The sequence below is a fragment of the Hyperoodon ampullatus genome (assembly GCF_949752795.1).
Source record: "Hyperoodon ampullatus genome assembly, chromosome: 6".
Classification (NCBI taxonomy): Eukaryota; Metazoa; Chordata; class Mammalia; order Artiodactyla; family Ziphiidae; genus Hyperoodon; species Hyperoodon ampullatus.
In genome coordinates, this window is record NC_136919.1 from 56815026 (window position 1) to 56843005 (window position 27980).

General features: G+C 38.3%; 1 protein-coding gene across 3 annotated transcripts in view; it reads right to left on the minus strand.

Moving 5' to 3' along the window:
• Window positions 1-27980, minus strand: part of FOCAD (focadhesin) — a gene marked incomplete at its 5' end in the record, with an annotated part of 286040 nt that overhangs the window by 79764 nt on the left and 178296 nt on the right. For all 3 annotated transcript variants that reach the window (XM_079706945.1, XM_079706946.1, XM_079706947.1), the window contains 4 exons: window positions 2413-2505; window positions 16212-16333; window positions 22592-22772; window positions 26193-26342. In XM_079706945.1, coding sequence (XP_079563071.1) covers window positions 2413-2505; window positions 16212-16333; window positions 22592-22772; window positions 26193-26342 — 546 coding nt within the window. The remainder of the gene's footprint in view (window positions 1-2412; window positions 2506-16211; window positions 16334-22591; window positions 22773-26192; window positions 26343-27980) is intronic.

The window sequence follows — 27980 nt, forward strand, 5'->3', positions numbered from 1 at the left end:
AGACAAATCCAGGTTAAGTTCCAGTTCTCTCATTTATTGACTGTTAGATTTTGTGCAGTTTGCTTTGCTTTCCTAGCTAACCCTGCTTCCCCATCTATAATCCCATTCTACATGAGGTTACCAATATCCACTTCAAAGAGCTTCTGTAAAGATGAATTGAAATACTATACATTAAATGTTGGACAGACACTAGTTATTTAACAAATGGTAGCTCTTGTTATAAAAAAGAAACCACCGAGGGTTTTTTTTTTTTAATCAGTTGCTTGTCATCTGCATGTTATACCATAATCCTACTCAATTTCGCCTTCTTTATGCTAAGAGCTAAATAAAATTCTCAGTACATGCTGCAGGAGGAGTTGTTCTTGCTGGCTCCAGGTGCCTATACTGGAGTACATCCTCTATTAAAACATCAAAGATCTGTACTGGCATTGTTAGTGGACACGTTAGTCTCCTGCACTGGACTGGGAGCTCACTGAGAGGAAGGAGTGCTTTATTCCTTTCTACCCCACACACCCGGCACAGGACCTGGCCAGTAAAGGACGTGCCATAAATGTTTGGTGAAGGAAAACACTGCAAAATTACAAAGGGAAAAATGAATGTGCGAAAAAGTGCATACTCTCATGAGCAATCTCACTCTTCTTGAATAAAAACTATAATTGGTTAAGGGTGTGTAGGGGTAATTCATTCATTCACTTATGCATCTACTCAAAACAAAGTGGCTAGATGCTGCTGAGGATAAAAAAGTGTGTAAGCCAAGCAAAAGGGAACAATGGTTGCAAGGGAATGTCTTTAAAATGCAGATTCCAGTTTAGTTTGGGGAACCATCTAAAACACTGTTGTTCAGAGTAGGGTTGATAGACTGAATTAAAACCACCTGGCAGCTTGGTAAACATGGAGATTCCTGATCTCCTATTCAGTTCCAGTGAACCAGAATCTCTGAAGATGCATTAGTACTTTATAAATTCTAGAATGAATATGTTGTAGCAAGGTTTTAATGTGAGAACATCAATGCTGAGATGCTTAGTCATTCCTCCGGCCCCGCCTCTATCCTTTAGGACAGCTGTTACCTTTAACCATAACACCTCATTTCCTAAGCCCTCATGAAAATCTTATTTTGGGCCATAAATTACTTAAGTAATTTAGATTTTTTTCTATCATCCTTAACAGAGAATTTTAAGCCAGGAAAAAGGATTGAGTTAGTAGTTTTTTCCTTATGCTATTAAGTGTTCATATATTCCCAAACTGATTAAAAATTATTTCTAATTTTAAAACTCACAAGCTATAACTTATAATATTACTGGAATAAAAGAAGTCAAATTGAGTGTAATTCATTTATTTAGTGAGCACTAACTATGTTTTAGACACCATGTCAGGTCCTCGAGACGGGACAGAGAGGAAAACACAGCTTCTGGCTTTAAGGAACAGAGCCAACTGGAGGAAGGCCCCAGACATAAAACTAGGGTGATAAGTGCTTTGAAAAGGGAAGCACGGGTTCTAAGGAGGCACACAGAGAGGGAAGGCACACAGATAAAACCATGTAAAAAAACAAGTAGAAATTTGCCATTCCAACATGTGCCCCTTTCATGACTATGACAACTATAAATACAAACTGAAACTTACTCCTGGAATTGAGAAAAAGGGAAAAGCTGCAAAACCAGCCTTGAAAAGGCAGAGAGGGAATGGCAGTGCCTGCAACAGAAGGAACAGTGTAGGTAAAAGCCAAGAGGTTAGGGAAGACATGCTGAGTTTGGGAAAACAAAGAAATTGAGCAAGGCCGAAAATTCAGGGGAAGGGTTAAGAGACGAAGCTGGAGATGTAAAAGCAAGTCCAGCTTGAGAGGGCGCAGGTACAGGATGAAATGATGAGCTCAGTTTGGGACATGCTCAAATTGAGGTGCTGTGGGACAGCCACGGTGGACATCTGGGACAATGAGAGGCGTTCACAGAGCAGCAGGACATCGGAGAGGAGCGCTCAAGAGGCAGCTCTGGATGGAACACACATATGGCGGGGGACAGGCATCACATTTAAAATTTAAGCTCAGTTATATATGCATGCCTCACATTCTTTTATGAGCAAAAATAACCGTTGCCTTTTTTTTTTTTTTGCGGTACACGGGCCTCTCACTGTTGTGGCCTCTCCCGTGGCGGAGCATAGGCTCCGGATGCGCAGGCTCAGCGGCCGTGGCTCACGGGCCCAGCCGCTCCGCGGCGTGTGGGATCTTCCCGGACCAGGGCACGAACCCACGTCCCCTGCACCGGCAGGCGGACTCTCAACCACTGCGCAACCAGGGAAGCCCACCTTTGCCTTTTTGATAGTGCTATTTTCCTAAGTGCTCTTACACTAAATACGTATTTGTAGTAAACCTTAAGAAAGAGACACGCCCTAGAGCAAGCCACCCCATGGTTTCATTACCTGTAAAATGGCATGATAAGCACGAGTCATATATGCGAGCCAGGCCTGTGGGAGAAAAATTGCACGGTGCCACTCGGAAAGCTGGATGTGAACCTGTGGGAAAAATGAACCATGACATAAATTAGGCTGCACAGTATTAAAACAGAATAAAATGAAAACTGTATCATCAATTCTCTGTTTCCCTTCATTTCTATGGTCTGGATTCTAAAACAAACCAAATCAGTCTAGGATCAGAACCACAAATAAGATCTTTCGGATATTTTCAAAGGAGAGGAGTTTAGAGTCCTGTAAAGACAAAATACAGTAAGCCTGGAATTTTCTAAATTAAAGCAAATAAAATCTTACAATAATAACAAGTTAAGATGTATGTGTAATACAAATATGTCCTCGAAAATCAGGGGGAAACTCTGTAAAGCCTCTTGCCAATGTCAGGAAACTAGGTATTGTCTAACAAATTCCCCTAGTAATTTTAAATAAAAATAAATATTGCTCACATCTTGGACTTCCAATATGACAGTTTCTGAAGTAATAAACTTAAATTGCCAACAGAAATATCATGTTGTGTAGAAACCAGGATGTTAAGAGCATGCAAATGAGTCCGGCACACAGCAATTGAGCACACCACTAGATAAATGCCCTTTAATCAGTGTGGGTAAACAAGAGAAAAATGATATATGCCAACACTGAAATCCTGTTTCTAAAGACAGGCCCAGACAAAACATCTGGTTTTCATAGTCATTTCTGTTTCTACCTATTAGTATACTGCTATCTTGCGACAAATCTTCCCAGGTCTGCTTCTGTTAAAGAAAGATCACTCAAGAAAAAATAGTCACAGTGCATCACATTTCATGTTTCCTGTAACTCATCTCATCTAAACTCAAACAACGGAAACTTTAGTCTGTGTCTTACAGACAAAAAACAACAACAAACACATAAAAAGAACAAATTTCCACATAATTACCCCAGAATCATGATAACTACATGAAAACTACAGTGTTTAAAGAGATTTTACTGTATTATAGGAATTAATTTTCTCAAGTACTTTGTGATGGGGAAGAGAACAGCCTCTCTGAATACAGTTGGTTTCCATGGCTTCTGGTATTTTCTTTAACCCCAGTCTTAGTGTGGGCCTACTATACGCAAGGGACTCTGGAAGGATGTGAGGATTATAAATCGATCAGTATCTGCACAGAGTTCAGAAATGCGCAGGGAGAGTCAGAAATGTACACAAATAGATTATAAGGCAAAATTATGAAGCATCTATGGAAACAAAGAGATCAGTCTGTCTTCAGTCTAGCACTCCTCATCCCACTGCTTCTTTTTTAAAAAGTAGATACTCAAACTGTATGAAAAAGATACTCAGATCATGAAATGAACCTTAAAAAAATTATAGTCAGATTTCTTGCTTTTCTGATTAAGTACTCACTCTATTGAGTAGGGTAGGGGAAGCCTTGTCAACATGTTAACAAAACTCCTTGAAGGAAGGGACCTACCAATTCCTGCTTCTTCTCTTGTTATCCAGGAAGCTGTGGAGGCATTCATTAGTCCTTGACCTTGCTCTCTGTTTCCAAAATGTGGGGACTTCCCTTTAGCTTTTTCCTACCCTTTTCAAAAAATACATTAATTATCTTTAAGTTCCATTTTGAGACCTGGATTTCACTGAAAGGATACAAACACCACAACCAAAACTTTTATCTCTTACTTCAGAACCTCAAAATATTTTAAATATTTTAAAATTTTGCTGCCACATAATCCATGGACATCATTGCACAACTGAGAATATCCACAGTCTCAGCAAATTGGCAAAAAGAGCACTGGATGTTCTTGGAAAGACAACGATCTCAACTGGCTTCTTAAACTTGAGTTAAAAAAAAGAAAGTAATATGAAAAAATGTAAAGGAACATGAGCAAATCAAATGCTGAGCTTCTAAGAACAAAGACTGTCATACCAGGAAACCTATTTACAGGGAGACTGTAAACTGACTAAAGCTAACCCTCTTGCTGTTGTTCAGACCACATCTGAAGGTGGGTGCAGGGAAGTAGTCATGCTTGAGCCTAGACACCTGCCTGAACTCCCCAGGTTTTATGAGATTACACCTAGTCTTAGCGTTCTGTGGAGTTAGTTGTGACTAAATCTCTTTAAAAATGCACTTTCTCGCTCTTTCCCTTACAGAAGAAACAGCTTAAACATAGCCATGCCCTTACTCTCCAGTTGCGTTACAGGCAGAAAAGACTTCCTTGACCATGTTTAACAAAAACACATTTTAGGATGTGTTCAGTCACCCCATAGAGGTTCATGTTTCTAGGCTGGAAAACATAATTTGCATTATTAAAGTATGAAAATCATGTATAATTTGCTATACTGGTGAGATGGCTTTGAAGGAAGCCCAAGCAACAAACTAATTCCAATCATGAAGTTTCAACCCTGTTATTCAACAGATGATAAAGCAGGGTTCTCAACCACTGTGCACCAGATTTTAATTAACACACGAAATAGTTTTTCTAAGGCTAACTATGTATACCCTTGCCGTGAATAACAGGTGTCTAATGGACTGCTGAGGTGAGCAGCTTCTATGACTTAGGATAGAGTAAGAGTTTCTATGTGTAAGAGGTAGTACTAAGTATAATGAAACATTACTGCACGTGCCTAAAAAAGAGACTACGTTAGGGAAATACGCAAGTAGGGTAAAGGGGGAAAAGAAGGATAATAAGGCAAGAGTGGGGACAGGAGCAGGTCACAGGACTAAATAGGGTGGTCAGGGTATCTCGTTGAGAAGATGAAGCCTGAGTGAAAACTTGAAGGAGATGAAGAACTGGTGGGAACGTAAAATGGTTCAGCTGCTGTGGAAAACAGTTTGGTGGTTCCTCAAAAAGTTAAACATAGAATTACCAAATGACCCAGCAATTCCACTCCTAGGTATATACCAAACAGAACCGAAACGACATATTTAAACAAATACTGTACCTGAAAGCTCAAGCAGCACTTTCACAGTAGTCGCAAGGCAGAAATAACCCAAATGTTCATGAATGAATAAATGGATAAACAAAATATGATAAATCCACAATGGAATATTATTTGGCCATAAAAAGGAATGAAGTACTAACGCATGCTACAATGTGGATGCACCTTGAAAACATTATGTGAAAGTCAAAGAAGCTGGACACGAAAGGTCACATGTTATATGATTCCATTTATATTAAATGTCCAGAATAGGCAAATCCATAGAGAGAGAAAGCAAGTTAGTGGTTTCCAGGGGTGGGGAGGAGGTAGGGAGAGGAAGAAGTGGGAGGGAATGTTTAATGCATACATGGTCTCATCCTAGGGTGATGAAAATGTTTCAAAACTAGACAGAGGTGAAGGTTGCACACTGTGAATGTACTAAATACCACTGGATTGTACACTTTAAGCTTTAAAACGGTTAGTTTGATGTTATGTGAATTTTACCTCAATTAAAAAAAAAAACACAAGGTAAGGCAAAGGTCCCTAAAGTGAGCACGTGGCTGACCTGTTTTAGGAACAGAAGGGAGGCCAGGGTAACTAGCACAGATAGAGTAAGCAAAGAGGAGAGTGTAAAAAGAGAAGGCTGGAGAATTAACAGGAGAAAGCAGGGCCTTCTAGGTCACTTCTCAGGACTTGCTTTACTCTTACTAAAGGGGGAGCCATTATAAGGCTTTGAGAAAAATGACACAATCTAATCTACATTGTAAAAGGATCATGCTGACTGCTCTGTTGAGAACAGACTGTAGCAGGCAAAGGTCAAAGCAGAGAAATCTACTCAGAGACTCCTGCAAAAATCCAGGTAAGAGATAATGGTGGCTCGAGTGGTAGCAGTAACACTGTAGAATAAAAGTTGTCGAGTATTTAGCTGTGTAATTTTTCCAGCCCACCCCAATTATTAAGTAAAATGCCAATATATAAAACAGAAAACAGAGAAGCAAAATTTGTGTAAATGAAGTAAGGATAAAGGCTGAGGGCTTGGCATTCAGCCCTCTTGATCATCTGAGTCTACTTTGTGTGGTCCCTAGTACTCTTTAAAACACAGTTTTAACTAGAGGGACATAAAAGAGATCAGTGGTTGTCAGGAGATGGGGGAGCGGGGGAGGAGCTGACTACAAAGGAGCATGGGGGGATTTTCGGGTGATAGAACTGCTCTCATCGTGACTGTGGTACTGATTAGACAAATGTGTTCATGTCTCAAAATTCATAGAACTATATACTAAAAGGGGAGAAACCTACTGTATGCATATAACTCAATAAAATAAAATTTAAAATACATAGTTTGAAAATGGCTACTTTTAGAACATACACTTCTCAAACATTCACCTCCCACCATCTAATACCCTCTGTATACTTCTTTGTCATCATCATTCAAAATCCACTCTTCCTCTTATCTTTCCTTTTCCTATCAATATTACCCCATCAATATTACAATCACCAGGTTTGAAATTTCTGATTTATCCTGGACTTCTCCCTTGCCCCCAACTCAACTGTCATCTCTACCTCTAAAATGTTTACTATGTTTGTCCCTACTTTCTCACTGGGTGAGTCCTAATTCCTGCCTTGATTACTGAGGCCACCTAACTGATCTCTTAACAGCCTAAAATCTTTCCTCCTTCTAATACATCCTGAGTGGTGTTGCTACTATTACATTAACTCAGAACTTCTTTACAAAAACCTTTGATGGTTCATTAAAGAATAAAGTCCAAATTCTTTTGTGCTATGTCCAAAATATTTTAGAATCAAATTAAGAAATAATTTGTTGTAGGAACCTCCCTGGCGGGTTCGATCCCTGGTCAAAGAACTAAGATCCCACATGCCACTCATAGCGGCAAAAAAAAGAAAAAAAAAAAAAAAAGAAAGAATTTGTTGTTATGTGAGAACTCTGCTGCCCTGCTGGTTAAGATCCTCATCCAATTTCCCCACTTGATTTTCTGCTCCTCTCCTTCATTTAACCTGTATTCTGGTTGATCTGGGTTATAAACCAATTCCCAAGACTGTCCTATACTCTACAAGACCTCTGCATTCACTGATTGCTTCTGCTGCTTTTAATGCCCAGTCTTTCTCTCACCTCTAACTTTCTGAAATAATTTCTCCCATCTCTATGCTTGGAAGTACACTATATGCCTCTCCTGTTATACTCAACAGATTCCATCTTAGACTATTTGTTCATGCACCTTAATCTCATACAATCCCAAGGGCAGAGATCATATCCTATTCATCCCGGAATCCCTCCCATGAAACCCACAACAGTATCTCACACTTAAGTGTTCACTTAAGTACCTGCTGAGTTTAACCAATTAAACGTACAGTGTTCGCTTTAAGGCAAAATCTAGTCACGTGAAAGCCACACTGTCATAAACAAGTAATCACAGAAAGTTATGATGTGTAAAAACACAATGTTAGAAAACTTTTTTTAGTAGGCACGGCTAAACACAAACACAAGTTGTTGAGGATACAGTTATGTGAAATTTTATAGAACATGTCCAAAATGTTCTGGCTGGGAAATGTTTCATTCCAGATTAAAAACACAGTGACTGACAAGGCGAAATTTTAAAGCGGGTATTATAAACTTTGTATTTTGAAATTTCCTAACGAAACTTTTTAATTTGTATCATACAAGTTCTAATGACATATACGTGAAATACTCGCTCAACAGAAGTATCCTGCTTAGGAACACAATTCATAAATGTAGCGGGAATGTCAGAAGACAGAATGAAAAAGGAGATGTTGTTTCCTCACTGATGCGTGTTTTTCTTGAAGGAACTACATGGCTACCTAATTACATAATTTACTGTTCAGAATATACTGCCCAGAAATTTGGTAATGTTTTCTGCCTCTTGAGTGATCTTAACAAATACAATTATTCATTTATAAGAAAATACCCATTTTAACAGCACTTCAATAAATAATTTAAATCAAGTAAGACAAGCTTTGGTGAGGCTGTTTGACTGTAAAACTAGAATGGGATAAGGTAGAGCAGCACATAAAAATCAACAGGTAAAGTGTTTGTTATTGATTTTAAAACCTCAGTCTCACAAAGTAAGGCATATTCATGTTTCCCAGATGTATATATTATATCAAAAGAATAAAAGTATTTAACTTCAGTTGCTACCCAGACACACAAATAGTGAGCTACTACATTTGGTCTGTGACATACACACACTCCTCCCACATTCCCAGAAGAAAAACCATTTGTACTTAGTGTTAGAGACCCCCAAAGCCACTCAATGTCCCACTGTTTATAAATAAGAAATCATAGGCTTCAGTTGTCTGTCAATAGTAATCTTGTTTGCACAGTATAAATTTTCTGTTATTCCTGTCCCCTGACAAATAGTGATGGAAGACAAGAAGGGAGGGCTTATAGAGGACACATTTTTAAAGTAAAATGACACTCATCACTTTGTAGGTGCTTTCTGGACATTTAAAACTCTCTCTCTCCTTCCACCCTCCCTCCGTCCCTCCCTCATTCTCTCTCCAGCTCAGTCTATCTCTCTCTTCCCCTCTCCCCCCACTCCCCCTTCCCATGAGGATAACATTAGCTTGAAAGCTGACAATTCAATCACATCTCAAGCAACCATTTACTCTGTTATTTAATAGGAAGGGGGAAAACCCTGTTACCATAACAACTCACATCACATGGTAATTATGGAGTTTCTAAAATACAGCAAACAATACTTTTCACAGTGTTTTCTAAGGGGAATGTGTAATAAGCACAGATACCACTTCTCACAATTATTATTCAAAATTTTCATCTAATTGTTTCATATTGCATGAATGCTAACATACTCCATGTTTTTCATAAGAAATATGTTTTTAAATAAAGAAGGAACTGAAAGAAAAGTGCAAATGATGGGTTATATCACATGTACTTTTGGGTATCTAGGGAAAAAATGTAAAGAAGGCAGAAGAAAAAAATTAATTTATAAGGTAAAACAAATCAAATGATGATCAATTTCAAAAGAAAGAAAGAAGAAAAAAGATTTCATTCAGAGTAGTGCTGCCAATAAGCCTGATAACGGCGTCTCTGAAATAAAAATGAAAAAGAGCTCATTACCTAATGCTGAGGCATAACTATGGTTGGGTAGCAGCAGGAGCAGGAAAATTTGCATGTGCCCAAAGATGGAGGAAATAATGAAGCAAGGCTGCCATTCTCATCCAGGGACAAATCAGTATCATCCAATTTAGGTGAGAGTATCATGTCAGAGTTAGAAATGCCAAAGGATGACAAGACAGTCAGCAACTTTCAGGGAAAGAAACTGTCATTCACCTTCAGCTTCCTCATCAACAGGAGCCAAGTTAGTCTCAGGATGAGAAGTAGTTATAAGTCAGGGCAGAAGAGGACAGTCACTTGAGCTTGGAGAAGCCCTAGTAGATTTGAAATGACCCCTGGTTGTCCCCTGTTCAAAGGAGCAAAGAGAGAGAGGGCACTTCAGTTTTAGAGAAATCTAAACAGGACAGTGATTATACAGAACTGCTCCTGGTAGGTCAGGTCAAACCCAAATCAGACTTAGATCTGTGAACCTTCTGAAAGTATAACGTGGGAGAGTTTCATTTTAAGAAAAGTCAGTGAAAAACAAAAACAGTTTATAGGAAAAAGGGGATATAATGCTTTCCAAAAGAATTCATCACAGATTAAATAGCTAGTTCTCCATGACACTGAAAATACTTGATTTAACTAACACAGTTATTGAGAAATATTGACAATTACAAAAAGCAAAATACACTTCCAAATATGAAGAGCAGAACACTGGGACATTCAAAACCAAGTTCTTTTATCCATTCATTCACTCACTCACCCATCTATAGTTGTATGCATTAGAGCCATAGAATATCCTATAGGTATATGTAACCTTTGGCAGAGAGGGGAGGCTAAGCCATATAAATGAAGAACAACACCAACAGTATATAATAGCTTGTTCAAATGACAATAATGTCACTTCTTAGTAAGACCTGAACAATTATTAGATTCACCATGAATTTAATAGCAACATTTCTGGAAAAAGGAAATGATCCCACTAAATGCACATATAAAGTATAGGACACATCCAAGTTTCAAAAGGATTAAAATCATTTACAAAGTGTCTACTATGTGCCAGGAATACTAAGCACTGGAACGACACATGACCAAAACAAATTCCCTGATTTTTATAAAATTTACACTTTAAAAAAGGAGAGAGACACACTAATTGTCATGTATGCTGTGCCACCCAAATCCCCACTTCAGGATTAGTAGGGATAGATGGATAAATAGTTTCATGCATTAAATAAATTGAATTCATAGTTACAAACATTCCTAAAGAAAACTCCAAGCCCAGAATTTTCACTAGAAAATTCTACTGCCCATTTTAGGAAAAATTATTTATTAGGATAGCATTATCCTGATAACACATCAGGCAAAGGTACTACAGAAACTACAGAACCACACCCTTCATAGGTGCAAAGATGCAAAAATCCTTAACAAAATATTATTAGCAAATCAAATTCAGCAATAAATAAATAGGATACTTCGTTATAATCAAGTGGAGTTTATCCTAGGAATGCAGATTTGGTTCACATTAGAAAATCAATCAAAATAATTCATCATATCAACAAACCAAAAAAGTATACAATCATTTCAATAAATGTAGGGAAAAAACATTTGACAAAATTCAACATCTATTTGTAATAAACACCCTTAGCAATTTAGGAACAAAAGGAAACTTCATCAACCTAATACAGGATATCTACAAAATCTCTACACTAAAATAAACTAAATATAACATCATATTTAATGTTAAGACACTGAATGTTTTCCCCAAGACTGTTAACAAGATAAGAATTTCTGCTCTCACCACTGCTATTCAACCACACCAAAGGGTCCTACACAGTGCAATCAGGCAAGAAAAAGAAATCAAAGGCATACAGATCCAAGAGAAAAACAGTATGACAATCTATATTCATAGACAACATTACAATGAAAAACAAAAAGAATCTACAAAAAAGCTACAAGAATATATAGTGGGTTTAGTAAGGCCATAAAGAAGTATCAATAACATGTTTATATTCTAGCAATGAGCAGTTGGAAATTAAGACAAACCAAAAAACAGTCTAATTGCACTAGCATAAAAATACTTAGGGATATGCAATACTTATTACATTTAACAAAATACGTGCAAGATTTGTAGAAAGAAAACAATAAAACATGACCTAAGATAATAGAGAAATATACCTTGTGTATGGGTTGAAAAACTTAATATTATTAAGATGTCAATTCTTTCCCAAATTGATCTACAAATTCAATTTGCATTTCTACCCAAAATTACAGCAGGCTTTTTTTGTAGCTTCTCAAAGCTGATTTAAAATTTATGTGGAGGGCTTCCCTGGTGGCACAGTGGTTAAGAATCCGCCTGCCAATGCAGGGGACACGGGTTCAAGCCCTGGTCCGGGAAGATCCCACATGCCGTGGAACAACTAAGCCCACGTGCCACAACTACTGAGCCTGAGCTCTAGAGCCCACACACCACAACTACTGAGCCTGAGCGCCACAACTACTGAAGCACATGCACCTAGAGCCCATGCTCTGCAACAAGAGAAGCCACTGCAATGAGAAGCCCACACACCTCAATGAAGAGTAGCCCCCGTTTGCCACAACTAGAGACCCAACAGCACAGAAACGAAGACCCAACACAGCCAAAAATAAATAAATAAATAAATTAATTAATTAAATTTATGTGGAAAAGCAAAGGGCTTAAGCCAGCCAAATTTAAAACAAAATTGGAAGATTCATATTACTTGATTTCAACACTTATTATAAAGCAACAGTAGTGAAACTGTATGGTTTTGATGAAGGTCTACACACTTAGAACAATGAAACAAAATTAAGTACAGAAATAGACCCATACATATATGAACAAATGATTTTTTGACACAGGTGCCTAGGTGAAGAAAGGATAGTATACTCAACAAGTATAACTCATACCTTATGAAAAATTAACTCAAATAATCATAGGCTAAAATGTAAATCTTAAACCATAAAGCTTCTTCTACAAGAAAACGTAGGCGATCCATCAAGTGATGAATGGATAAACTATATATGATATATTCATACAATGGAATATTATTCAGCTGTAAAAAGGAATGAACTACTGATACATACTATAGTACATATAAATCTTGAAAACATTATACTAAGTAAAAAAACCCATACCAAAAAACCCACATATTGCATGATTCCATTTATATAAAATGTCTAAAACTGGCAAAACTACACAGAAAGAAAGTGGATTCGTGGTTGCTGAAGGCTGGGATGTGAGGAAAATGGAGAGTGATTGCTAATGGGTACAGAGTTTCTTTTCATTATGATGAAAATATTCTAAAATTGACTGTGGTGATGGCTATGCAACTCTGTGCATATACTAAAACCACTGACCTGCACACATTAAATGAGTGAATTTTACAGTACATAAATTATACCTCATTTTTTAAAAATTTTTTAAAAAAAGAGAACACGGGGGATAAAAAAAGCAGAAAAACTTTGAGACTTGAGGTAGGACAAAAAGCAAGAACCATAAAAAGAAAAACTTGAGAAATTCTTCAAAACTAAAGTTCTTCTCTTCAAAAGACAAATGAAAAGACAAGTTACAGAGTAGGTAAAAACATGTGCAAAACACATTTCTAATTTAAAAAAAACTTATATCCAGAATATATAAAGAACTCTCATTTGAAAACAAAAAACCTGGATTAAAAATGGGAAAAGAACAGAACACTCTATGGAAGAAAAAATATGAATAGTGAATAAATACATGAAAAGACGTTCAACATCAGCAGTCATTAAAAAAAAAACATGAATTAAAAACCACAAAGGGGGGCTTCCCTGGTGGCGCTGTGGTTGAGAGTCCGCCTGCAGATGCAGGGGACACGGGTTCGTGCCCCGGTCCGGGAGGATCCCACATGCCGCGGAGCGGCTAGGCCCGTGAGCCATGGCCGCTGAGCCTGTGCGTCCGGAGCCTGCGCTCCGCAAGGGGAGAGGCCACAACAGTGAGAGGCCCATGTAACGCAAAAAAAAAAAAAAAAAAAAAAACACAAAGGGAAACCACTAACCACTATGAGAAATGCTAAATTTAAAAAGCTGACCATATTGAGCACTGGCAAGGAAGAAAGAGCAACCAGAATTCCCTTACGTTGCCGGTGGGCACTCAAAATGGGACAGTCATTAGAAAAACAGTCGGGTAGTTTCTTATATTCACTCGCCAAAAGACCTAGCAATCCCATTCTTAGGTAGCTATTTACTCAAAAGAAATGAAAACAGATGTCCACACATACACCTGCATAATGATGTTTATAGCAGCTTTAGTCATAATCTGGAAAAAGTAGAAACAACCCAAAGGTCCGTCAATGGGTAAATTAATACACAGATTGAAACAACGACGACAGGCTTTTTAAAAACAAAAAGACTCAGAACAGAGCAGTGATGGGAACCAAAGCAAAGTCTGAAGAAACTTCAGCTGGAAAAATAGCAAAGGGACTGCAACAAAAGAAATACTAGAAGAAAGGAGGAGACTTAGGAAATACTAGAGTCATCCTGAAAAAAACCAAAGGTATTTTAAAATTTTTCTCTGATTGCCCTGGGATGGTACAAGGTAGTTCAAGAACTGGGTAATCCCTACTTCCTGGGTTCAATTTCCAGGCTCCTCTACTTACCTGTGTCAAGCACATTAACAGTACCAACCTCACAGTGCGAATATAGAGATTAAATGAATTAATATATGCATGGCAAATTTTGAAGCATCTGAGCTGGTTATTAGCCATTATTATTGCAATTGTTATACTTATTAACTAGCTCTTAAAATTATTATTATTTCTTGTCAGATAGTCTGAGAAACTGAATGGCTCATTCTCTATCTCTTTTTTTAAAAAATGAATTATAGTAAGCAGAAAATGAATCCAAACAAAATCCTACCATAGATTTGGCAGAATTCTGTCTAATGTGTCTTCCAATTGACTCCTAAAATTATGATCTTTTCTCATCTCTTGAAATTTTCTAGGCATTCTAAAATACAAGCAACAAGTATCATAACCCAAATATTTTCTCTGTTCACATCTAAGGTACACCTCATAAATTCTGATTCCATTTTCTGAATTTATTAGGTGTCTTCTGCTACCTCCACATTAACACTTTTTTTGTTTCTTTTCTGATGGTACTTTTAAAATTAGGCTTCCATTAATACTTAACAATTTGGTTATCCACGTTAAGTCCGCAGCTTTAAAACCCAAAAAGGTACCAAATCTCTCTCTTCTCCATACCAACAAATAATATGCTAGGGAGAACAAATCTAGAAATTACCTATGCTTTTTCCCCTTTTATGAAATTAAACCTCTCTTCTTCCCAGAGAAACACTGCTCTCCCCAGATCTTTCTTCCCTCCTTAGTTAAATAAAGACACTGTGTTAGACAAAAAAGGTTCTGAACCAAATATTTACATAATTTCAATTCTAACTAAATATATAAAACTAATATGGGTGGCTAGGATAGAGGTGGGTCTTTAAAATCTGGCTATGCTGGGACTTCCCTGGCAGTCCAGTGGTTAAGACTCTGCACTTCCACTGTAGCGGGCACAGGTTCAATCCCTGGTCAGGGAACTAAGATCCCTCATGCCATGCACGTGCATGGCCAAAAAACAAATAAACAAAAAACCTGGCTATGCTAATTGGTGGCAATTGGTATGACACAGAATATAATCAAATCAAATTAGTGATGCCAAGATTTATAAATTATGTCTCAAAATAAGATTTAATACAAACATACTGTAGAAGCACTATTTTTACCTCATATCCTTTAAAATTTTTACAATTTATATATTTTCATTTATAATTTGTATATAACTTATGTTTAAATTATGTAAAATAAACCTCTTTGCCATAATATTTTGTTTTGTTATTCATTCATACATTTTAATTTATATATACCTGAATGAGTAACTGTCATAAAATTTTTAAAAACAACAAAAAAACAAATTTCCCAAGTGCTTTACAATTTCCCTCTTCCCTCTTGTATTGCTTACCATCTGCAACGATCAGATTTCAAGCAAAAAAATAACGTAACTTTATTTTAAAAGTGTGGTCTAAAAGAAAAATTAAATAAACACTAAAACCAAAGGTTTTTTTTTTTTTCCCTAAACACTATTATTTACTGTTAATTCCCAACATTCACAAAATATAAACACTGGTGCTCTACATACTTTCAAAGGATCACAATTAAGAAACAGGCAAGGGCCTCCCTGGTGGCGCAGTGGTTGAGAGTCCGCCTGCCGATGCAGGGGATACGGGCTCGTGCCCCGGTCCGGGAGGATCCCATATGCCGCGGAGCGGCTGGGCCCGTGAGCCATGGCCGCTGAGCCTGCGCATCCGGAGCCTGTGCTCCGCAACGGGAGAGGCCACAACAGTGAGAGGCCCGCATACCGCAAAAAAAAAAAAAAAAAAAGAAACAGGCAAAATTATTTCTTTAAATAATAAATTGGTATTTATTCTGAAATATAGAAGTTAAATACTGATGAAATAAACCAAATTCCAAGATACTACTCCTTAATAGGCTGAACAGTGGGGAAGCATGCCAGTTTCTTTGAGAAATACCTCAAAATATTTTAGTATTCAGTTGGCTCAACTATTCTGGTTGTCTTTAAAAACCACGTAAATTAATTACGATAAAGAGAAAAATAATTCCCAAACACACACTAAATTTCATGGGCATAAAGTGAAGGAGGGAAACCCCAAAACATATATAAGCAAGAAGAACCTGTTACAGAGCATGGGAAGGCACCTACCTCATGCACTAGAGCGAGTGAAGTCTGCTTGAAACTTCGCCCTCTATTGGCCATCAGTCTATTCAATGGTTTGCCATCTTTACTCTGATACATTGAAATATCATAACAAAATAGCATACCACCTTAAAAAAATAAAAACATTGGTTATGGAAAAACTCATTAATTAGGTTCTCAGTAATCCATATTCAATCAATCTGTATAGAGAGATTTAGAAATTAAAAGAATATGCTAAGCAAATTATGATTTTTAACTGAATAAAAAAAAAGAGCTATAATAAGTTACCATATTGAAACGATCACTTACTGACAAGCCTTATTCATTTGTAAATAAATGAGAAAATTTCAAATCATGCCTTATTTTAAATTTTGTGAACTGTTACTTCTAGAAATTCTATTAAGCTTTTCTTTAAAAACAAATTTCAATGAAAGAAAAATGCTTGTGCATGTCAGCCTTTGTGAATTCCTGATAATATGGGTTCCTTTAGTTTCTACCCATAAGTGGACTAGTTTTCCTTCATACCTGCACTCACATACATTCACTCTCCCTTTTTTCCTCCCTTTTCTACCATCCTTTGGGGGAATTTTTGCAACTATGTTCATGGAAGAGACAGGCCTTTACTATTCTCTTCTTCTACTTGGTGTCAAGATTATGCTGATCTCAATCAAGAGTGTTCTCTTCTTTTTTTTTTCTCTGTTGAAGTTTATAAAGACCACTGTTATTTCTCCCTTAAGTTTTTTGAGGACTTCACCAAGGAAGCCATCTGCACCTAGGTTTTCTTTGAGGGAAAGCTGCTACAGATTCGATTTCTTTAATACATATCAAACTATTCATATAGTCTATTTCTCCTTCTGTCAGTTTTGCAAAGTTTTATATTTTGACGAATTTCTACATCTTATGTAAACTGTGAAATTCATTGGCTAAAAGTTCTTCAAAATATTCTTTAATGTTTTGAATGCTGTAGGGCCTGAAGTAATGTCTCCTTTGTTGTTCCTGATACAGGTGATCTACATTTCTCTATTTTTTTGTCCAGCCTTACAACAGCTTTATCAATTTTCTTAAACTTTTTTTTTTAAACTAGCAGCGTTATTTATTTATTTTTAATTTTTATTTATTTTTGGCTGCGTTGGGTCTTCGTTGCTGTGCGTGGACTTTCTCTAGTTGTGGTGAGCGGGGGCTACTCTTCGTCGTAGTGCACGGGCTTCTCATTGCAGTGGCTTCTCTTATTGTGGAGCAAGGACTCTAGGAGCACAGGCTTCAGTAGTTGCAGCACGCGGGCTGAGGAGTTGTGGCACGTGGGCTCTAGGGCCCATGGGCTTCAGTACTTGTGGCGCACGGGCTCAGTAGTCATGGCTCGCAGGCTGTAGAGCGCAGGCTCAGTAGTTGTGGCGCACGGGCTTAGTTGCTCCATGGCGTGTGGGGTCTTCCCAGACCAGGGATGGAACCCGTGTCCCCTGCACTGACAGGCAGATTCTTAACCACTTCGCCACCAAGGAAGTCCTCGTTAAACTTTTCAAAGAATCACCTTTGGCTTTGCTTATTTTATTTCCTGTGTTTCCTATTGCACTGATTCTTATTCCTATCTTTATTATTCCTTCCTTTATCATCTTTTTTTTTTCTTTTTTCTTTTTTTGCAGTACGCGGGCCTCTCACTGTTGTGGCCTCTCCCGTTGCAGAGCACAGACTCCGGACGCGCAGGCTCAGCGGCCATGGCTCACGGGCCCAGCCACTCCGCGGCATGTGGAATCTTCCCGGACCGGGGCACGAACCTGTGTCCCCTGCATTGGCAGGCGGACTCTCAACCACCGTGCCATCAGGGAAGCCCTATTTTTAGTTTTTTAAGGAACCTCCATACCGTTCACCATAGTGGCTGTATCAAGTTACATTCCCACCAACAGTACAAGAGGGTTCCCTTTTCTCCACACCCTCTCCAGCATTTGTTGTTTGTAGATTTTCTGATGATGCGCATTCTAACTGGTGTGAGTTGATACCTCATTGGAGTTTTGATTTGCATTTCTCTAATAATTAGAGATGTTGAGCAGCTTTTCATGTGCCTCTTGGCCATCTGTATGGCTTCTTTGGAGAAATGTCTATTTAGGTTTTCTGCCTATTTTTTGATTGGGTTTTTTTTTTTAATATTGAGCTGCATGAGCTTTTTATATATTTCGGAGATTAATCCTTTGTCTGTTGATTCGTTTGCAAATATTTTCTCCAATTCTGATGGTTGTCGTTTCATCTTGTTTATAGTTTCCTTTGTTGTGCAAAAGCTTTTAAGTTTCATTAGGTCCCATTTGTTTATTTTTGTTTTTATATCCGTTACTATAGGAGGTGGATCAAAAAAGATCTTGCTGTGATTTATGTCAAAGAGTATTCTTCCTATATTTTCCTCTAAGAGTTTTATAGTGCCCGGTCTTATATTTAGGTCTTTAATCCATTTTGAGTTTATTTTTGTGTATGGTGTTAGGGAGTGTTCTAATTTAATTCTTTTATATGTAGCTGTCCAGTTTTTTCGGCACCACTTATTGAAGACAATGTCTTTTCTCCACTGTATATCCTTGCCTCCTTTGTCATAGATTAGTTGACCATAGGTGTGTGGGTTTATCTCTGGGCTTTCTATCCTGTTCCATTGATCTATATTTGTTTTTGTGCCAGTACCATACTGTCTTGATGACTGTAGCTTTGTAGTATAGTGTGAAGTCACGGAGTCTGATTCCTCCAGTTCCATTTTTTTTTTTTTTTTTTTGCGGTACGTGGGCCTCTCCCTGTTCTGGCCTCTCCCACTGCAGAGCACAGGCTCCAGATGCGCAGGCTCAGCAGCCATGGCTCATGGGCCTAGCTGCTCCGCAGCATGTGGGATCTTCTTGGACTGGGGCATGAACCCGTGTCCCCTGCGTTGGCAGGCAGGCAGACTCTCAACCACTGCGCCACCAGGGAAGACCCCTCCAGTTCCATTTTTTTCCCTCAAGATTGCTTTGGCTATTTGGGGTCTTTTGTGTCTCCATACAAATTTTAAGATTTTTTGTTCTAGTTCTGTAAAAAAAAAATGCCATTAGTAATTTGATAGGGATTGCATTGAATCTGTAGATTGCTTTGGGTAGTATAGTCATTTTCACAATATTGATTCTTCCAATCCAAGAACATGGTATATTTCTCCATTTGTTTGTGTCATCTTTGATTTCTTTCATCAGTGTCTTATAGTTTTCTGAGTACAGGTTTTTTACCTCCTTCAGTAGGTTTATTCCTACATACTTTACTCTTTTTGTTGTAATGGTGAATGGGATTGTTTCCTTAATTTCTCTTTCTGATCTTTCGGTGTTAGTGTGTAGGAATGCTAGAGATTTCTGTTCATTAATTTTGTATCCTGCAACTTTACTGAATTCATTGATTAGTTCTAGTAGTTTTCTGGTGGCATCCTTAGGATTATCTATGTACAGTACATGTCATCTGCAAACAGTGACAGTTTTACTTCTTTTCCAATTTGTATTCCTGTTATTTCTTTTTCTTCTCTGATTGCCGTGGCTAGGACTTCCAAAACTATGTTGAACAATAGTGGCAAGAGTGGACATCCTTGCTGTGTTCCTAATCTTAGAGGAAATGTTTTCAGTTTTTCACAATTGAGAATGATGTTTGCTGTGGGTTTGCTGTATATGTCCTTTATTATGTTCAGGTAGGTTCCCTCTATGCCCACTTTCTGGAGAGTTTTTATCACCTATTAACACTATTTTAGCTGCATCCCACAAGTTGTAATTTGGCATATTTTCATTATCATTCAGTTCAAATTATTTTCTGATTTCCATTTTGATTTTTTTCTTTGATCCATGGATGATTTATAAGTGTACTGTTCAATTTCTAGGCGAATGGAGAAATTCTAGTTATCTTTTTGTTATTTAGTTTAGCTTAATCCCATTGTTGTCAGTGGACAGACTCAATGACTTCAATATTTTGAAATCTGTTGAAATGTATGGTCTGCCATATGACCATTTTGATAAGTTTCCAACTTACAGTTAAAGAGCATACAAATTCTATCATTGTAAGATACAATGTTCCATATGTCACTTAAGTAAAGTTTGTTCATAGTATTATTCATATATTTTGTGAACTTGATTTCTTTGTCTGCTTGTTCATCACACCGTTGAAAAAGCTATTTAAGAGTTTTCCGCTATTATTGTGGATTTGTCTATTTAGTTAGTTCTGCTAATTTTTTTTTCTTTTTTTGCGATACACGGGCCTCTCACTGTTGTGGCCTCTCCCGTTGTGGAGCACAGGCTCCAGACGCGCAGGCTCAGCGGCCATGGCCCACGGGCCCAGCTGCTCTGCAGCATGTGAAATCTTCCCAGACCAGGGCATGAACCCGTGTCCCCTGCATCAGCAGGCAGACTCTCAACCACTGCGCCACCAGGGAAGCCCAGTTCTGCTAATTTTTGTCATATAGTTTGAAACTCTGTTATTTTGGCACATTGATTAGAATTGTGATACTTTTCTAATGGACTGACTTCTTTATCTCCATGAAATATTCCTTTCATTTCTAGCTTCTTCCTTTTTCATATGTCTAGCACTTTTTCACTGGACAGTATATGAAAGAACCACAGAAATTCTAAATGATATTATTATTTTTTTAATCAGAGGATTTTCTCCTCTGTTAGGCAGACAGAGTGAAGGACAGATCATCTCAGGTGAATGAGGGATTTAACTGAGTTAGGCTTGACTATAGCTTTGGTAAATCTCAGTCTACCTCTGTTTCAACCCTGTTCCTAAGGCATGCCTCCTCAAGATTTTCAACTGACAGTCTAATCGGTCTTTGACTCTTCAATACAGAAAGATTATGGGAGATTCAGAGATTTGGATCTGTCCTCAGAAGTTTTCAGCTTAGCTTTTAACTTCCCACAAAGCTGCAAAATTTGACAAATATCTTAAGGGAGAAACAGGCTGTGTGTTTGAAGGGTCTCAAGTCCCCAGTCTTGTCACCCAGGTTACCACATAAATGTCATGATCTCTGTTGGCTTCTCTGCCTCCTGCACCAGCCTCTTGTTAAGGTCAAGCCTGAATTTCAGCCTCTATCTGAGGCCAAAATTAGTAAGTGCATCCAGGTGAAAAGAGCTGTAGATCTCAGTATCAATTCACTACTTGTGTGCTTTGTTTTCAGGCCCATTCTCCTAGCCAGTCTTTGTTTCCTAAGCACCACAAGACTGGAGATTTCACTGCCTCTCAGAAGCATCAGCCTAGTTCTTTAACTTTCAGTGCAAACTCAAAAGTCATCAAATTGCTTATGAGGAAAATCTCCAGTTTGTGACCTGTATTAGAATCTTCAGAGAAACATAACCAACAGGATATATATATATAGGTACAGATATGTAGATAAGCAAGAGGAGATTTATTATGGGAACTGACTCCCAAGATTTTTGAGGCTGAGAAGTCCCATGATCTGCTGTCTGCAAACTAGAGAACCAGGAAAGCCTGTGGTGCAATTCAGTCTGAGTCAGAAAGCCCAAGAACCAGGAGCACCAATGTCCAAAGGCAGGAGAAGATGGATCTCCCAGCTCAAGCAAAGAGAGCAAATTCACCCTTTTTGTTCTATTCAGGTCTTCAATGGACTGGATGTTGCCCACCCACACTGCTCAGGGTGATCTTCTTTACTCAGTCTATTGATTCAAAGTCTAACCTCTTCTGGAAACACACTCAGAAATAATACTTACCAGTTATCTGAGCATCACTTAGCCCAATGAAGATGACACATAAAATTAATCATCACATCAGCCTAGTCCCATGGAACCACTAAAAGCTTTACTGGTTTCTCTAACCTCCAACAGGCCTCTTCCTGGGCCAATACCCAATCCCAGCCCACAGCCAGAATCAGTGAATATCTCCCATGGGGTAGGGGCCAGGGCGTGGGACAGGTCCATAGGGAACAATATAAATGTTCTCTCCATTCCATAATTTCAGTCTATTCTCTGTTTTATCTATGTCTTTGTTTCTACAGTTCTCTGATGGCTTTAAAATGTGATTCATGGGCTTCCCTGGTGGCGCAGTGGTTAAGAATCTGCCTGCCAATGCAGGGCACACGGGTTCGTGCCCCAGTCCGGGAGGATCCCACATGCCGCGGAGCGGCTGGGCCCGTGCGCCATGGCCGCTGAGCCTGCACGTCCGGAGCCTGTGCTCCGCAACGGGAGAGGCCACAACAGTGAGAGGCCCGCGTACCACAAAAAAAAAAATAAAAATAAAAAAAAAATAAATAAAATGTGATTCATTTTTGTAATTCATCCAGCTGTGTCTAGACGTTAGCAGCAGCAGCAATGCCTTTCCATGCCCTATTACACCCTACTTGGAAGAGAAACTTAAATCATCACATTAAAATCCTGTACCTTGATACTATGTATTGTGCTTACCTGCAAGGCCAGGTTTCAAACCTGGTTGCTTGTTCGTTTCATACATTTTCAACATAAAATTGGGGATTCCTGCTACAGTCTTTCCTTGATCTAAGCGGGCACCTCCTTTTAATGCAGAGTGATACACCCCACGGGGCATATTCACCATTTCTTGCTTCACAAGTGATGTATTCCTCCAAAGCTGAAAGAAATAAAAGGAGACCAAAAGTGGAGTGAATATAGTATGCTAGAAGAGAAACATTCATTCTTAACTCATACACACACACACCAGCAACAACAACTTAGCTATATTTCATGTCAAATTTCACAAAGTAAAAAAACAATTCTTGATTCCCAGCCTTTTTTTAGTCTTCCCCAAACCAGAATATGGCACCCAGTAACTCAAGCTTAAAAACGTAGTCATTCTTAATTGCTCTCTTTCTCACACTCCTTATATGTAGCAAGTCCTTTTAGATCTACCTTTAAAAATATATCTCAAATCCATCAGTTTCTCTCCATTTGCACTGCTACTTGCCCAGTCATTATCTTCTCTCTTCCTCATCTGGATAACTTTAAAAACTAGTTCTTGGTTTCTTCTCCTCATGACCACTCCTCTAAACCATCCTCTACCCAGAAAGAAGCTAGAGTTTTATGTCATTTCCTTCCCTAACATCTTTCAATGCTTTTTCACTGTACATAGAATAACTGACAAGACGTCTGACAATGATCAAGGGCTTCTATGACCTAGACCCTGACTCTCCCAGTGACCTCATCTCTACCACCCACCTTCCTTCCTAGCTGTGTTAAAGACACACTTCCACATGGCCTTTTTTTCCATTCCTCAATAACACAAAGTTCATATCTAAGTCAAGGCCACTGCACTTGCCATTCCTTCCACCTGGAACACACTAATCCCCAATGTCCACATGACTGGCGCCTTCCTGTCATTTAGATATTTTCAGAGAGGCCCTTTATGACTATCCACCATTCTGCAGTAATATCAGTACACTTATTTTTAAAAATTAATTCATTATTTCTTTGTGTGTGTTCCTTCTAATTAAGCCCAAGCTCTTTATTGCTTGACATCTTCACTTATTATAAGGTAATGCAGTAATGTGGGATCAGAAGACAATAGGGTATCCAAACAAAATACCTGATTAGCACTATAGGTTTATATTCAAGTGTTATTTTCCTAAGGACCACTAGAGGTTGCCCAATGCAGAAACAAAAACAACAAAAATTAAAGCTAAACAAATCATATGGAAAATAAAAAAGGAAACCACCACAGGTGCCTCTTATTATAGGAACAAAAAGCAAGAGTCTGTCTACCTAAACTCGAATTTCATTCTGAATAGGTCTAAAAGTCTCCTTTAAATGACCACGATTAAATTAAAGGCAGAAGGGGCTTCCCTGGTGGCGCAGTGGTTGAGAGTCTGCCTGCCGATGCAGGGGACACGGGTTCGTGCCCTGGTCTGGGAGGATCCCACCTGCCGCGGAGCGGCTGGGCCCGTGAGCCAGGCCGCTGAGCCTGAGCGTCCGGAGCCTGTGCTCCACAACGGGAGAGGCCACAACAGTGAGAGGCCCGCGTACCGCAAAAAAAAAAAAAAAAATTAAAGGCAGAAGTACTCACTGGAACATGAATTATGTACCCAGTTCCGTCATTCCTATATAGAACTTTCCTAGGTGCAACAAAGCTTCTCCATTCAAAGCCCAGAGAACACCTGTGTAGTATGTTTTCTATTTACGCCTCCAGATCCACCCTCTCAACCCTACTCTGTGCCCCGGGAAGAATAACCTTTCACAACTGCATCATCAGACTCCCTTGTCCTCTGGCTTTTAGTTGGCTTCATCCAATGGGAGACACTGGCAGGAGATCACAGGGTGCAAACAGAGGTGAGGGCATGTACTCCCCAGACACCCTCCTGCAGGACTGCCCCAGGTTGTCTGCATCCCTCTTTTGAAGGGCCTTGCTCCACTTAGGAGCTTCTTATGACACAGAAGCTCTCTCTTATTCTCCTAACTGCTCCTTTCCCTTACCTCTTCAGGCTGAGGGACATTAACTGTTTTTAGATGATTCACTATTGCTTGTGAATTTCCTTTAACCTTGACAACACACCTTTAAGCAGTCCCTTTATTAAACTCTCACTTACTCTCTCTGAATTTCCTGCAAAGACCCTGATCAACACATCATCTAAATGAAAAGTGTGAGTAATATCCAACTGCAGGTCATACATTTCAATTCCTGTATGTACATGCACATGTTTGACTGCTTCAAGCTTGGGAGGAGTATAGACTTTTCAGAATGGACCTAAGAATCATGCATTTGTGAGGAAAGAATTTCATGCTTTCTCAGAAGACATCCTATTCTGGTAAAAGCTGATACATGTCAAGAGATAAGTACACATCTGCATGAAGACTAAGCCAGGAATGAAAATTTGTCTACTTGTCAAGCTCTTCAGAGAATTAAGAATTATCAAATAATGCCAGCCCTGAGAGTAGTTTAAATGAAAGTAAAATACCATGAATGCAAAAGCCCAAGAGGACTTTGAACTCTAAGGTTATTCTGGGATACAGGAGGAACTTTGGATAACTGACGGCTTTTTTCTTCCTTGGACTTACTATTAACTGCAGGGGAGGTCCTAGACTCTGAAGAGCCTTCAGGTAGGAAGTGGGGGCGAACAGGAGACAGAAAAAGGGAACAAGTCCTTAAGGCTTGTTCTGGACATCAGGAGAAAAGAAAATGTGAACTCTGTCTAAGTTGTACCGTTCAGTTTTCTCTAATGAAATGAGGCAGGAATTTGGGACAGGAGCTCTGTCTAGCAAGAAATACTACTATATACTTGGCTGAATTCCTCAGGAATCTCCATGTGGGATGAAACCAAGGATAAAAACTTCTAACATTACAGGCTACTGAGATTATGACTGAGAAGATAAAGATGACATTTCTTGTGTTTATTGAACTTAATTTTCAGAAATTAAATTTTTACATCCATGAACATTCAGGGTAGATTTGGGACAGAATAAGGTAATAGATGCATGCTTGGGAAAATGTTGGCTACTATTGAATTAGAATAATTAGGTATAATTAGAATAATTTTTTAAAATGTCAAGGTCCTGTACGCTTTATATCAAAGTTGAAAAAAAAATGCTGAACGACCATACAAGTTAATCTATTTTTTAAAAGCATTACTGTATAGCTCTCAAATACTAGTACCACCATTTCTTTAGGAAGAATATATTTCTAATGATGAAACTACCTAGGAAATTTCTGAAGATTCTAATGATCTTTTCACTTATCTTATATATAAATAAGCTAAAGAACCATTTGAATCAGTGACGTAAAGTCTCACTGCAAATTTGTCTTGTAGAATAAATTTAACTTTTGAGATGAATTTAAATTTTTCAGTGAAAATGGTTGTTTAAACTAGTTCTCCAGTTTATTTTTACTTGAGTCTAACATTTTTCAGTGTTTTGAACACCATACTACCTCAAGCAGTCCCTATAAGACACATAGAAAATAAGTATTTAAGATTAAAGTAAGCTATAATATGTATTCATCACAAAAGAGCACAATTAATCAGACAGTTAAAATCACTAAAAAAAATGCTAGCTTCCCTGACACAAAATAGGAGTCACCTGGTAAGACGGAAGGAGCAGTGAGTGACAACAGTTTGAGATAGCAAGAACCAGGAATGGAAAGATCCACGTCCTTTTCATCACCCTCCTCATCATCTTCATCTAGATCATCAGGAATTTGGATTTCTGGTCTTACCTGAAATGATAGAGAAGGTGATACTAAAATATTATGTAAAATCTTTTCCTTTAAAAAATTAAGTGAGACTCATTGCTCTACAATGTCAAAAGACCATTAAAATTAATTTTTAAAATGGATTCATTTTCAGATTAACTAAATGGTAAACTCTAATCATCTTATTAGATACACTCCCAGATCCATGTAAAGAACTAATGGCAATATAGTCAGAAAATCACCATAAACCAGCCTATAGAAAACTAATAAAATTTTACACTATCTGACAATAAAATGCAAACACACATTCAATATATTGAACTTCTGTAGCTTATAATTAAATATTTGCCTTGTCTGAATACATTTGTTTAAAATTTGTGATTTCAGCCATATTTCTATGACAAAGCTTAAAATCTTCTAGTAGAATATACATAGTAGAGATCAGGAAGACACAGAATGCTTTAGCTGACTTTTTTTTTAGACTCGGCAGTTTGTTGCTATGGAATATAAAAACACTAAAATCTGCAGTTGGTAGCTATACTTTATAGTGTCTAATTTGCCATTTGAAGATTTTGTGGTTACTCTGTGATTAGTTAGGTTTATTTGAACCAAAAATTAAAAATGTAAAAAGATTACCACTATTGTAGTTTCCACAAGCTTTAACTGTCAAGCAATTAATTAAATTTTTAATACTTTCAATGACACACCATGATAATGCCCACATGGAGATAATTAAGCATTAGGGGAGGAAATCAAAATATATAAATGTGGTTGCTATAACCATAAAGTGCCAGAACCCAGTCATTACCATTAGCCTGTCTCCCGGAGTTATTTTTAGAAATAATTAACAATTCCTGCAGACTGCCTTTTTCATAGGTCCCCAAAGCACTGTTCCGTTTAGGAACTGCACTGAGTCAGGATTCTTGCAGGGGGATAAAAGCAAACAGAGATAAAATGCTTCTCAAGTATAATAACCCCAACTCCGATGAAGCCTTTCAATCATAACTAGTGTTCTTTTCACTAGTGAAGGAGTGAAAGCAACCTGACCACCAAGCACTTTCCAAGACAAGATTTAATTCTGATTCAGTCTTGAGGATCTAATTCTCAGAGGACTGAGCCAGCCATAATTACAGAGATAACAATGATGCATGCTCCGCAGAGGGCATGCCTGCATTTGTTGATATCAGCGCACACCAGAGAAACCCTGGCACCTTTGCAAACCTTTTGGTTCTGACAAGCAGGGTTTTCTGAGTGTCTCTGGTCTGTGTATATACTTGGAATTTGCCACATTTGGTATCATCAAGAGGTATCTTAGAGATTTTAACTAGTCCTAGTTGCCTAAAAAGTTTCCAAAAGAAGGAGTTGGTTCTGGGTCTGTTTACCTTGCTTCCTGACTTTTTACACATCATAGTACAAATTGAAAATAATATTTGAACAGCATATGGGGGGAAACAGACAACAATGCTTACAGCTGGAGACTACATGAATAACACCAGATACCGCACCAGAGCATCAGAGCACTGGGAAGCTCTGCTACATGTCACATTCACAAGTGATAGGAGACTCGGGGAGGTGGAAGCCAGCGGTAAACACTTAAGCTAATATGAAAACTCATAGGGATGGTGAGGATGTGGAGAAATCAGAACGCTCACACACTGTTTG